Genomic DNA, 14,102 nt, shown 5'->3' on the forward strand with positions numbered 1-14,102 from the left:
GGACTGAGTGCCAATTATAGAGTCCCAACGGACAAAAGCCAAAGAGTGCACAAAATGCAATATGTAGTCATGTAGACATTTTACATTCATAATAAAAAGGAGCAAATCTGTAACTGTCCCGTCGACACCTAAAGGCTAGAACCTAAAGATTACCATTTTTCCACATCTTCCAAAGCGTCCTTAGAGACTCGCACTTGAGAGTGATGAGTAAATATCTGCTTTATTTGGCTGCTGGAGAACACCGTTCCCGTTTTCTTAGCCTTTGGGCTTCTTTTCCTTTGGATCTTCTTGCTAACAGCAGGTTTAGTTGTGCTTCTAAAAAACACAAGAAATACTAAGGTCAAGATTTATCTTATTTATTAGCTCAAGTGAAAATAATAGAGTGAAAAAGTTGCACATTTTTGCGCAAGCGTGAAAACTGCGCAAAAATTTGCGACTTTTATTGGCTCTGCGCCATGCTCGTCGGTTTTCTGAAAGTGGGCGTGTTTTCTTATGTAAATTAATCTCTAGACAGATTTACTATTGCGACAATTTAAAAAGTCAGAAAAAATTTCACACCAGTGAGGACCATAAATATCTTGGGACTTTTTAATGGATCATGCGACTTTTTTGTAAAGACGTGTGACTTTTTTGTAAAGACGTGCGACTTTTTTGTAAAGTTGTGCAACTTTTTTGTAAAGACGTGCGACTTTTGTAAAGACGCTTACTGAAGGATAAACTGCTACCGTCAAACCACATTTATCACAGTATTAAAAGGACCATTAATAAATCTGACTTTGGACATATGTAAAAGTGGAGTAAGGCTTCGTTCACACCAGCGTTCTGCCTTTCCGTTCTCCTGCTCCGTTATAGGAGCAGGAGAACGGAAAGGACAGATTCGGCACATAACTGAGCCGAACGGAGCCTACAGACCTCATAGACTATAATGGGGTCCGTTAGGTTTACGCTCAGAAGATGATTTTGGAGCGGAGACAAAAATCCTGCATGCAGTACTTTCGTCTCCGCTTCAAAATCATCTTCTGAGCGTAAACCTAACGGACCCCATTATAGTCTATGGGGTCCTTAGGCTGCGTTCGCCTCAGTTATGTGCCCAATCCGTCCTTTCCGTTCTCCTGCTCCTATAACGAGCAGGAGAACGGCAAGGCAGAACGCTGATGTGAACTCAGCCTAAGATGTAAGTGTAATGATAAATCTGGTCCTAAGTCTAAATAACCTTAAAAGGTTCTCCCACTAAGGCCAGGTTCACATCTGTGTTACGGTATACTGGTATTATGTCCCGGCAGAGAAGCAGTGTACTGGAATTACTGTATGTGGAATAACAGGACACCAGCGAGGCCCGCTAGATTCACACTGACTATAATGGGATCCATCGGGTTTCTGGCATGAATGTCCGCGTTCTGCCTGGAAAAATATCGCTGAATGCAGTGTTTTCTTTCTGGCACAAAGCCGGCATTCTTGCCGAACACCCAACTGATCCCATTATAGTGAACAAGGATCCAGCGGGCCCCTGAAGTGTCCAGCTAAGCCGGATACAGCAATTCCAGTACACTGCTCCTCTGTCAGAACACAGTACCGGAATGCTAAAACGCAGATGTGGACGTAACCTAATAGCACATCCCTATCCATAGGGAATAAGTGTCCGATTCTCCCTTCACTGCAGCTTTCCTAGCTTCATTTCATAAATTTCACTGGGCTGTTACAGATGCCTACACAGTGGTTAGAAGCGACTGCCACTCGGCAGGGAAATTCATTAACTAGTGTTGGGGTCCTACATTCTAAGTATCGTGGGGTCCGAAAACGCCAGTAATTTCTTGAGAATATTAATAATTTTCTACTGTTTTGTTAAAACGTGGACAAACTCTTCAGACAGTCTCAAATCATGATTACTTATACCCCCCATCACCAATTAGAAAATAAGTAAGTCAGCATGGAGGAGCTCAACGACAGCATCTGCATCATTATCATGCACTGCCTTGTGGTCCTAGCACCGAATGGAAGGACAAAACAGAAAGTCGCTCTCGTTTGACAGGGTGATTGACGAGGGGCTCAATAAACAGCCTAGCTAATGGAAAACTATAATATTATCCAATGAATTATTAACCCTTAGGATACCAGAGTTTTTTTCATTTTTGCGTTTTCATTTTTCTTGCCCATTTTCCTTGAGCCATAACATTTTTATATTTCCGTTCACATAGCTGTATGAGGGCTTACTTTTTGTAGAACAAGTTGTACTTTCTAATGGCATCATTAATTATGGCACACAATGTAGGGGGAAGCGGTAAAGAAATTCCAAATGGGGTGGAATTGGGAAAAATAAAATGCAATTTCTCCACCGTTTTACAGGTGGTGTTCCGTTTGCGGCAAGACTGACCCAGGCCCTTCATTCTCTGGGTCAATACGATTACAACGATACCCCATATGTACATGTTTTTTAATGTCTAAATAGTGTCAAAAATTTATTTTCTATATATATATTTTTTGACATCACCATATTCTGACCCCATTTTTTTTGAGTTATTTCTACTGAGCTGTGTGAGGGTTCATTTGCGGAATAATCTGTAGTTTTTATCGATACCATTTTGGAGTGTGTGTGACTTTTTGATCACATTTTGTTGCATTTTTTTGGGTAGGAGAAGCAATGAAAAAAATGGCAAATTGGCTATCTGACCCTTTTTTCCATTACGCCATTCTCTGTATTGGAAAAATATTTTCATATTTTAATAGTACGGGTATTTTCAGTCGCGGTGATACTCATGATGTTTATATTTTTTATTATACAGAAAGGGGGGCGATTTAAACATTTATATTTTTATATTATTTTTTATTATAATTTTTTTTTTACTTTCTTGTAATGATTTTGAAGCTCGTATTTGAGCGTACAAAATAAAATTTTTTATTTTGAACAATCATGGGTTTTTAAAATACATTTATTACTGACTATTGCTCATTTCTTATGTTGGCCACCTGGTGGCCAAAATAAGAACTGCAGCTTCAATCCCCTCAGCCATTGATCAGTTAGTTTTACCCTATCCTGTGGTTAGCGGATAACTTTAAAACTTGACACAACCCCTTGAAATAGGTTCTAAAAACTCACACAAAGCGAGCAAACTTAATATAAGCTGGCGTCTCTGGCAATTCTGATAGGATCAGCTTGTTAGTTTCTTTCTTCTTGGCCATTCCTGAAAATAAAAAAGAAAGCTCATTGGTGATGGTAGCTACACATGCTATGCAGTTTTCTTATATTAAGATACCCATAAGCATTGGATAAAAGTTGCTGAACCTGCCCGCTATCGAATGTGCATGGGGGCTGCATACCAGATCCCTTGTGCCCACAGGAGACAAGCCACTGCCAGAGGGTCCTAGCAGCAGCTCATTCCTCTCTCCGCCCTGAAATCAGCCATGTGTATTCAGGAGGAATAGCAACTGGCCATACAATTGTTCTGCCAAAAGCTATCCAAGGCCCCATGCACGTGACCGTACTTTTGGTCTGTATGTGATCTGCATTTCTTGCGGATCGGATATGGACCCATTCATTTCAAAGGCAGCAAAAATGCATCCGTATATTTGTTCCGCTGTCCTGTAAAAAAGATAGAACACGTCCTATTCTTGTCCATTTTGCAGATAACAATAGGCATTTTTAACATAGGGCAGAACAAGAGAAATGGAAAAATGTGTCACTCACATGGCCGGTATCTGCGTTTTGCAGACCACAAAATAGATACGGTTGTGTGCATGGGGCCTTAAGTATATGGTCAGCCCTATACATTAAAGGGGTTGTGTTACTTCAGCAAAGGTATTTATCATGTAGAGAAAGGTTATACAAGGCTCTTACTAATGTATTGTGATTGTCCATATTGCTTCCTTTGCCGGCTGGATTTATTTTTCCATCTCATTATACACTGCTCGTTTGCATGATTACGACCACCCTGAAATCCAGCAGTGGTGGTCGTGCTTGCACACTACAGGAAAAAGCGCCATGCACAGCAGCTCCCGTCCCAGTCATCTCGTATCTGCTCTTCAGCGGTGGTTGTAACCCCTGGATATGAGGAGTGTATAATGTGATGGAAAAATGAATCAAGCCAGCAAAGGAAGCAATATGGACAATCACAATACATTAGTAAGTGCCTTGTATTCACTTTCTCTACAGGATAAATGCCATTTACTGAAGAGAGACAACCCCTTTAATGTATAGGGCTTTCTCATCAGCGTAAACCTTTCAAAATGCAAGTGCTTCACAGCAAAAATCTAATTATGTCATGTGAAGCCGCAGCCAGCCATTTCCCCTGCAGCAGTCGCAGCCAAGAAAAAGCACATTGTGGCCCTTCAGATGAAGGGCCATCCATGAAATACAAGGACGGCTTGAGTCTACCAGAATGGAAGACGTTTATATACAGCAGCTCCCTAGTCTAGCACGTGGGAGTCCCTCTATGTTCATATACCCTAACAGGGCATAGGTACAGGATCTGCCGTTATGAGAACACCCCTTTAAATGTAGTACAGTGACAAATGCCAAAACTGTCGGATCCATACCCAGGATAACATTACACTAAAACATAAATCTTACCACGGTTTATGGCAACATCCAAGTTTTCACCACCACTGCTTTCTAAAGGTTCAGAAGTTTCCTCTGGTCTGGATACCGTATGCACATAAATAGATTCTGCTGTTTGCATGCCATTTTCTTCGTCAAGCCTTGTCCGTTGCATGCGGTGAGAATATTCATTGACACCTGCTGACTTTCTAGTGGGGTTAAACAGGCTGGATTTATTTTGTCGCATGCTACTTTGAACATCGTTGAGATCATCACCAGCTTCACCTTTTCCACTGTCACCAGCAGCTACATCTTCTTCACCACTATCACTTTCATCTTCTTCACCACTATCACCTTCATCTTCTTCACCACTATCACCAGCAGCTTCTTCACCACCAGCTTCAACTTCAGCACCATCACCACCAGCTTCCACTTCTTCACCAATGTCACCACCAGCTTCAACTTCCCCACTGTCACCGCTAGCTTCATCTTCTTCACCACTGTCACTACTAGCTTCAACTTCTTCACCACTAGCTTCATCTTCTTCACCAATATCACCACCAGCTTCAACTTCTTCACCACTAGCTTCATCTTCTTCACCAATATCACCACCAGCTTCAACTTCTTCACCACTAGCTTCATCTTCTTCACCAATATCACCACCAGCTTCAACTTCTTCACCACTAGCTTCATCTTCTTCACCAATATCACCACCAGCTTCAACTTCTTCACCACTAGCTTCATCTTCTTCACCAATATCACCACCAGCTTCAACTTCTTCACCACTAGCTTCATCTTCTTCACCAATATCACCACCAGCTTCAACTTCTTCACCACTAGCTTCTTCATCACTGTCACCACCAGCTTCCACTTCTTCACCTCTAGCTTCTTCATCACTGTCACCACCAGCTTCAACTTCTTCACCATCTTCATTAGCTTCTCCTTTATCACCGTCAACAATAACTTTACCATGGACTCCTCTAAAGCCATCATTAGCCTTATCTTTTGGAGTCTGTGCATTAAGTATAGGGTGAACATTTGCATTTAGATTTTTAGTTTCGGGCTCCAAAAGTTCATTTGCTTCTTTTATCTCCTCATAGGATGAAATGTGTTTCCTCTTTCCTTTTTGTTCTCTGTCAGACTTTGAGACATTTGCCTCTTTACGTAAAGACTGAGCGTACAGCACGGTGTTCAGCAGAGCCATTTCATTTGCATCCGATTTGTCCCCTTCAGGAGGTTCAATGAAGCATTCCTGGGAGCCTAAAGGAACAGCGACGTAAGAAGAAATAATGTAAAAGTATTTCATGTGTACATTTCAATATGTTTGTGATTTCAGCCCCTCCTTTTTAACTTTAGGGTACCCCTAGCGGTAGTGTGGTGCAAGTATATTGACAACATGGTACACGACAAGTAGGTAATTTTTTTTAGATATGCTTGTAAGATGTTTAGCCCTTAACCCTTTCCTACACTGCATATCGCAGGCGCTGGTGGTATGTAGCTCAGGAGCTGTGCCTATGCCATCAGCAGTGGGTATTGCGATTTAAACTGCGAGCAACAACCACATGAGATCAAAGTCTTTGGCTTCAAACACTGCCTAACAAAACCTGATCAACAGATGGGAATACACCCTATAACAGGTATCAGCAACCTTCGGTACTCCAGCTGCTGTGAAACCACAACTCCCAGCATGCAAACTTACTTGGCTGTTCTCGTAACTCCCACAGAAGTGAAAGGAGGATTCTGGGAGTTGTAGTTTCAGAACAGCTGGAGTGCTGGAGGTTGCTGATCCTTGCCCTATAACAACGTTGGAGCCAGTCACTTGCCACTGGGGTCTATTTTCTACAGGCTGTTTAATAACCTATTAGACACAATTAAAAAGGGGTAGAAAGAAAATCCCAGCAGACGTGTCTTCAATGCTAATAGAATTTATTTTGCAAGTAGCAATATGTCCATGAATAGGACGCGTTTCGGCTCAGTAGCCTTTCTCAACAGATAAGTATACAGGGTCAACAGCTCATATATATACACAAACATTAATGATGAGAGCCTCCCAGTAGTGAAAACGCCCAGGAAGGGGCGGTACATATGTGATCATGTGATAACGTAATCAAAATAATCAATCAAGGAATCAAAAAGCGCAGCGGGTGTCTGAATACATGTCAGTAATAATGTTATTAAATATTATGATTAAATACCGATACGCTTGAGGGACTCCTTCGTTTATGTAATCGATGTCTAGAAAAAATATATAATAAAAGAAGTTACAACCATAGAATAAAACAGTGAACAGGAAATAACATTAATAGAAGTCAAATGTGCATAATTTCATAGTCGCGGTTCAGTCCTCTTGGATGAAGGGTATCAAGGGTGTGAATCCAGTAAGCCTCCCGACGTAAAAGAAGTTTTTTAATGTCGCCTCCTCGCCTAGGTCTAGAAATTTGTTCTATGACCTGGAACTTTAATTGGGCAATTGTATGGTTAAATTTATCAAAGTGGGAGGGAACTGGTAAAAGTAAATTTTTTGTCCTAATCGTGGATTTGTGTTTTCCGATCCTGTCTTTCACACTCTGCATGGTTTCCCCAATGTATAGCAACCCACAGGGACATTTTATTAAATAAATGACATTTGCTGATTCGCATGTAAAAAAGCCATTAACTGCGTATGTCCGTCCAGTATGTGGGTGGTATACACTGGGGCCTTTGATGACATTAGAACATTGGAAACAATGGAGACACGGAAAGGTGCCCTTCCGTTGTGTAGCCAGTACCCCCTGTTTGAGAGTACCACGGGTGCTCCCAATATCCGCTCGTACTAACTTATCTCTATAACTAGAGTTTTTTTTGTTACAAATAAGGGGCGGATTTTGGAATTCCCTAATTTGGGGGTATGCTTTACCCAACAAACACCAGTGTTTCTTCACCACATTATCTAATTTAGAATTAAATGGGTGGTACTTATGGACCAATGCCACTCGTGGGCTTTTATCATGTTCTTTTCTAGAACTCTGAGAGGTCTCTAACTCGTTCAAGGTGTTAGTTAGGATAGATGGTGGATACCCTCTTTCCTCAAACCTTGTAGTCATCTCTTCTATTCTAGGTCCCAGTACTGATGGACTAGAAACAATGCGTCTAATCCTCTGGTACTGGGACTTTGGAATAGCTTTTTTGAGAGCAGGTGGATGGGCGCTAGTGAAGTGGAGGATACTGTTTCTGTCTGTCTCCTTCCGGAATAGATCCGTTGAAAGGTTACCATGCAGATCCTTGATGACCCTTGTGTCCAAGAAGCTGACCGTCTGACTATCACTTGTAACTGTGAATTCTAGACCGATGCGTGCATGGTTCAGGTGTGAAATAAATATTGTTAGGGTCTCCTGTGGCCCCGCCCATATGCAAAAAATTTCGTCAATAAATCTCTTCCACAACAAGATGTGATTACAGTACCATTGGCTGTTATAAACAAAATTGTCCTCAAATTGCGACATATATGCATTTGCATAGGGCGGGGCCACATTAGACCCCATCGCGGTCCCCCGCTTCTGTAAGTAATAAGAATCCTCAAACATGAAGTAGTTCTCATATAAGACGAGGTGAAGCAGCTCTACAAAAAATTCCCGCTGTATAGGGGAATAATCACTCCTCTCTAGGAACGACTTGACAGCCTGCTCACCTCCACTGTGTTCTATGGAAGTGTACAGGCTGACCACGTCAATCGTTACCAGTAAGCTGTCCGATGGAACTGGACCCAATTGTGCAATAGTGTTTAAGAAGTCCTGTGTGTCTACCAGATATGAAGGAATATTTTTTATCAAAGGTGTAAGGACCTTCTCGAGCACTATTGCCAAAGGAGACAAGATGGATCCAACCGAGGCCACGATCGGTCGACCTGGAGGATCAATTAAGGTTTTATGTACTTTAGGGAGCACATAAAAAACAGGTGTTATCGGTGTTTGATTGACCAAAAAGGTACGCAAATGACTATCACAGACCCCCAATGTAGCAAAGTGATCCACCACCTTCAATATTTTGTGTTTTATACAGAAAACTGGATCAGTATTCAATAATTCATATGTGGTACGATCTGAAAGTTGTCTGTTCACCTCCGCTACATATTTGGCCCTATCCATGAGAACAATAGCGCCCCCTTTGTCTGCAGGCTTCAAAACGATCCTCTTGTCTTCCATTAGTGATTTGATAGCCATCTTTTCCTCTGATGTTACATTGGATGTGAACCGCATCTCACCCCTCTTGATACTATCCATATGTATCTTTATGTCCTTACAGACCAGTTCAATATAGGTCTCAACGGGATGATAAAATTTGGGGGGCATAAATTTGCTAGGGTTTTTTAAACCTAGATCGCTCAAGCATAAACTAGGTATTTCACTATCACCCGGACCAGTAATCCTGTCACTTTTATCTATGAAGTGGGCCTTTAAACGTAATTTCCGGAAAAATTGATGCAAGTCAATATCAAATTGAAAAGTGTCGAAATGACTAGAGGGACTGAACGAGAGTCCTTTCTGGAGGGCCGACATCTGTACGGGACTCAGTATGTGTGAAGACAGGTTAATCAGGAGCGACTGTTCCTTACCTGTGAACGGGTTTGAACTGTCTGACTCGGTCCCGGTTTCGATGCGGCGGCGGCGGTGTTTGCGCCCCGCGCGCCTCCTCCTCCTCGTGGACGCTGACTGCCTTTCCGAAAAAGGGGAGCAGAGCGGGTGTCTTCACTTCCGGAACTGGAGGTAAAGGATCCAGGTCTTGTCGGGCGTCTGTAACTTGATCTTTGGTGCCAAGCAGGATCTTGCCATTTGTAGACACGATTTAGATGGTAATCCTCGTTGTCCCGCAAGAATTTGGATCTCTTCTTTATCTCCGTTTCCTTCCGGTATGTCGAAATATAGTTGTCCACGGACTCCTTCAATGTCCCAAATTCTTCTGAGGTTAAAGAGTCCCTCAGCTGTTGTTCGGTAGCTGCATTCTGTGTTTGCAGTTCAGCGATCGCCGTATGGCGGGGCCACAGGAGACCCTAACGATATTTATTTCACACCTGAACCATGCACGCATCGGTCTAGAATTCACAGTTACAAGTGATAGTCAGACGGTCAGCTTCTTGGACACAAGGGTCATCAAGGATCTGCATGGTAACCTTTCAACGGATCTATTCCGGAAGGAGACAGACAGAAACAGTATCCTCCACTTCACTAGCGCCCATCCACCTGCTCTCAAAAAAGCTATTCCAAAGTCCCAGTACCAGAGGATTAGACGCATTGTTTCTAGTCCATCAGTACTGGGACCTAGAATAGAAGAGATGACTACAAGGTTTGAGGAAAGAGGGTATCCACCATCTATCCTAACTAACACCTTGAACGAGTTAGAGACCTCTCAGAGTTCTAGAAAAGAACATGATAAAAGCCCACGAGTGGCATTGGTCCATAAGTACCACCCATTTAATTCTAAATTAGATAATGTGGTGAAGAAACACTGGTGTTTGTTGGGTAAAGCATACCCCCAAATTAGGGAATTCCAAAATCCGCCCCTTATTTGTAACAAAAAAAACTCTAGTTATAGAGATAAGTTAGTACGAGCGGATATTGGGAGCACCCGTGGTACTCTCAAACAGGGGGTACTGGCTACACAACGGAAGGGCACCTTTCCGTGTCTCCATTGTTTCCAATGTTCTAATGTCATCAAAGGCCCCAGTGTATACCACCCACATACTGGACGGACATACGCAGTTAATGGCTTTTTTACATGCGAATCAGCAAATGTCATTTATTTAATAAAATGTCCCTGTGGGTTGCTATACATTGGGGAAACCATGCAGAGTGTGAAAGACAGGATCGGAAAACACAAATCCACGATTAGGACAAAAAATTTACTTTTACCAGTTCCCTCCCACTTTGATAAATTTAACCATACAATTGCCCAATTAAAGTTCCAGGTCATAGAACAAATTTCTAGACCTAGGCGAGGAGGCGACATTAAAAAACTTCTTTTACGTCGGGAGGCTTACTGGATTCACACCCTTGATACCCTTCATCCAAGAGGACTGAACCGCGACTATGAAATTATGCACATTTGACTTCTATTAATGTTATTTCCTGTTCACTGTTTTATTCTATGGTTGTAACTTCTTTTATTATATATTTTTTCTAGACATCGATTACATAAACGAAGGAGTCCCTCAAGCGTATCGGTATTTAATCATAATATTTAATAACATTATTACTGACATGTATTCAGACACCCGCTGCGCTTTTTGATTCCTTGATTGATTATTTTGATTACGTTATCACATGATCACATATGTACCGCCCCTTCCTGGGCGTTTTCACTACTGGGAGGCTCTCATCATTAATGTTTGTGTATATATATGAGCTGTTGACCCTGTATACTTATCTGTTGAGAAAGGCTACTGAGCCGAAACGCGTCCTATTCATGGACATATTGCTACTTGCAAAATAAATTCTATTAGCATTGAAGACACGTCTGCTGGGATTTTCTTTCTACTATATGTGGTAATCATCCTATCCCGTGCGGCGTGCAACTCTGCGTGTGTCGGCCACACTTCCTTCTACAATTAAAAAGGGGGGCAGGCATGTTCTGTATAGACGGAGGGTGAGCCCGCTGGTCTCCTCCTATCAACTAATGGCAAAAGTGTATAAAGGAAACCACCTTTTAATTGCTGGTATTTGTCTTCTACTCCTTGCTCGAAGTCATCTAACGACACCAAGCATACTTTGTTGGGCCTGCGCAGTAAGCCTCTCTTGAAAGTAGATTCTGGTGCAGCTGAAATGTCCAGTTTATTGTCTGTTGACCTAAAATAAAGAAAATACGATGGGTTCAGTGCCGCATCATTCATGCGAATGAGACTATTGAGTATGGAGGTGGAAGGAGAGGAGAAGGTTATCCAAGACTAAACTTTTCTAATAGACCTCTTCAGAGTGGCTGGACCCGCGGTGGGGTTCATACTTAGCTGGAATCAACATCTAGGTGATGGGCATCACATGACTGCTGAAGCCAATCAGTGGCCACAGCGGTAACCTGTCACGTGCCGCACGTATGACAGGAGGCATGGTCCATAAGACTTCCTGCTTGGGTCACACTTTCACTTTTACTACTAATATCAAAGTCTGTGCAATTTTTCTGAAAAATTATATTATGACGCAAAATTTGACAATGTACAATGATTTTATTTTACTTTGTAACTTAGGTTTTATTTGTACATGTCAGAACGGTGGCTCAGTGGTTAGCACTGGTGCCGTGCAGCGCTGGGGTCCTAGGTTCGAATGCGACCAAGGACAACATCTGCATGGAGTTTGTATGTTTGCGTGGGTTTCCTCCGGGTACTCCGGTTTCCTCCCACACTCCAAAAACATACTGATAGGGAACATTGAGTGCTCCAATGGGGGCAGCAAGTGATTAAAATGTCTGTAAAGCGCAGCGGAATATGTCTGCGCTATATAAGCGAGTCAAATAAATTCCGTAAAATAAACTTGCGAAAATTGCCCTGGCTACCAGAGGTGCACCTCGGGCAGCGAAAGGGTTAACAGTGAATTTCCTGGTGACAGACCCCTTTAATTATTTAACTTACACAATACATCTTACCCTGATATTGTGTAGGAGCTCACAAATAAAGACGGGACATCAAAATTATCATGTGGATCATTTGAAATGTTCTGCTTGTCTAGGAGAGAAAAAAATAAAATAAGAGATTAAAGCAACCAAAGAGACCATGTCAAGACAGGTTATACATGTAGCTATGTACTTTACAACATCTCCCCTTAAAGGGAACCAGTCATCAACTTTTTGCCCATACTAACGGCAGAATAAAGTAGAGACAGGCAAGTTGATTTCAGCACTCTGTCATTTATAAGTAAGTGGTTGCCAAGAACCAACATCACAATCCTTGCAGACTGGGCCTGGAAGAGAGAGTCCCGGCCTCCTAAGAAGAGTCCTGGTTATTCATGAATTCCTGCTCTCCTGCCCCTGGCTGATGGCTGACCGGCTTCTACCTAGTTTTCTCCCTTTCTCTCTAGGAGAGAACTGCCAATCATCAGCAGATGGGCCGGAGAGCAGGAGATTAGGAATAACCAGGACTCTTCTCAGGTAGATTTGACTCTTTCCAAGGCCTGGGCTGCAATGATTATGATGCTGGTTCTCGGCAACATCATACTATTAGCTGATGAGTGACACACCGCTGACATTTATTCTTATGCAAATTCAATGCTCAGAGCACCAAGGGGCTGGCCTAGCGGCTCGGTGCACTGCTTCATCTCCGACTATTCCCCATCTCCACTTCCCCTAATGTCTCGTTTGAGAGGATCAGCATCCTCACTGTTCAGATGCTTGGCCCTGAAATCACGCACATGTGCTGGCGAGATTTTCAGATCTCAGGGCAGGGCAGAGCCTCATGAACTGCATGTGCGAGATATCAGGGCCAAGCATCCCAACAGGGAGGATGCCTGGTCCTGTCAATCAGAACATGAGGGGGACTGAAGGAGGTGAAGTGGTGCTCAAAGGGGCTAGGCCCGCCCGTCGGTGCTCCAAGCACCTCACTGACGTAGGAATAGAAGTGTGAGTTCCACTGCAACAGTGTATCACATTGAAGTCATAGAGGTATATCAGGACTAATAAGTCAGAGCAACTGGTCTTGTATTTTTTCCTTGAAGACATTTCACCGGCTCAATCAGAATTAAGAAAGCCGGTCGTATGACTAGTGAAATATCTTCACACAAAAAAATTGTACTGCTATACCATGACCTGGATGAATAGGATTCTTCACAGACACACAGCCATAGAAGGCTCATGTAATTCACCATGATCCACCACAGTATACCTGGGTATATAGGGTTGATCATGGTGACAGATGCTCTTTACAGAGGTCGTCTCATGAACAGAAGCCCTTTTTATAATCTAGCTGACACCACCTTGGTGATACACCACGGCTAACGTAAGTAAACTCCTAACTGGATCATATTTTATCAGCATGTAAATGGCAAACATTATAGATTTTTTATGATCTATACCAGGGGTCAGCAACCTCCGGCACTCCAGCTGCAACTCCCAGCATGCACACTTGGCTCCCATAGAAGTGAATGAAACACGTTGGGAGTTGTAGATTCAACATAGCTGGAGTGCAATAGGATACTGGAAGTTTGGACATAAAGCCATCAAATAGCAAAGGCATGATGAGCGCCTCATGGGGTAGAGATTTGTATTTCTTTGATGAATAATTTTTCCTATAGACATGATTTAAGGACAACGAATACCTTTGTTTTTAGGCAGTCTTTCGTCAACTTCTCTCTCAAATTCGGAAACCCTCATTTTCCTCTTTTTTCTGGATGTTTTAAACACTGTAACGTGTTCGGTGTCTTGCAGATCCGGCAGACTCAGATTTACACTGCCCAAACTGCAAAGGAGGAAATGCATTTATACAGATTGTGTTTTATTTTCAATCATTTCAGGAAAAAATATGTAATACGGTGTATCATTTATTTTACATTATGTAGGTCATTCAATGATCATGTGCCATTCAAATGAAGAAAAAGTGAATTTTGCTGAAATTGTC

General features: G+C 42.4%; 1 protein-coding gene across 4 annotated transcripts in view; it reads right to left on the bottom strand.

Annotated features, from left to right (window-relative positions):
• Positions 1 to 14,102, bottom strand: part of CENPT (centromere protein T) — a 107,199-nt gene that overhangs the window by 10,825 nt on the left and 82,272 nt on the right. For all 4 annotated transcript variants that reach the window (XM_044269620.1, XM_044269624.1, XM_044269623.1 and 1 more), the window contains 6 exons: positions 13,804 to 13,943; positions 12,140 to 12,218; positions 11,207 to 11,349; positions 4,565 to 5,791; positions 3,095 to 3,179; positions 154 to 315 (listed from right to left, as the gene is read on the bottom strand). In XM_044269620.1, coding sequence (XP_044125555.1) covers positions 154 to 315; positions 3,095 to 3,179; positions 4,565 to 5,791; positions 11,207 to 11,349; positions 12,140 to 12,218; positions 13,804 to 13,943 — 1,836 coding nt within the window. The remainder of the gene's footprint in view (positions 1 to 153; positions 316 to 3,094; positions 3,180 to 4,564; positions 5,792 to 11,206; positions 11,350 to 12,139; positions 12,219 to 13,803; positions 13,944 to 14,102) is intronic.

The sequence above is a fragment of the Bufo gargarizans genome, chromosome 10 (assembly GCF_014858855.1).
Source record: "Bufo gargarizans isolate SCDJY-AF-19 chromosome 10, ASM1485885v1, whole genome shotgun sequence".
Taxonomy (NCBI): Eukaryota; Metazoa; Chordata; class Amphibia; order Anura; family Bufonidae; genus Bufo; species Bufo gargarizans.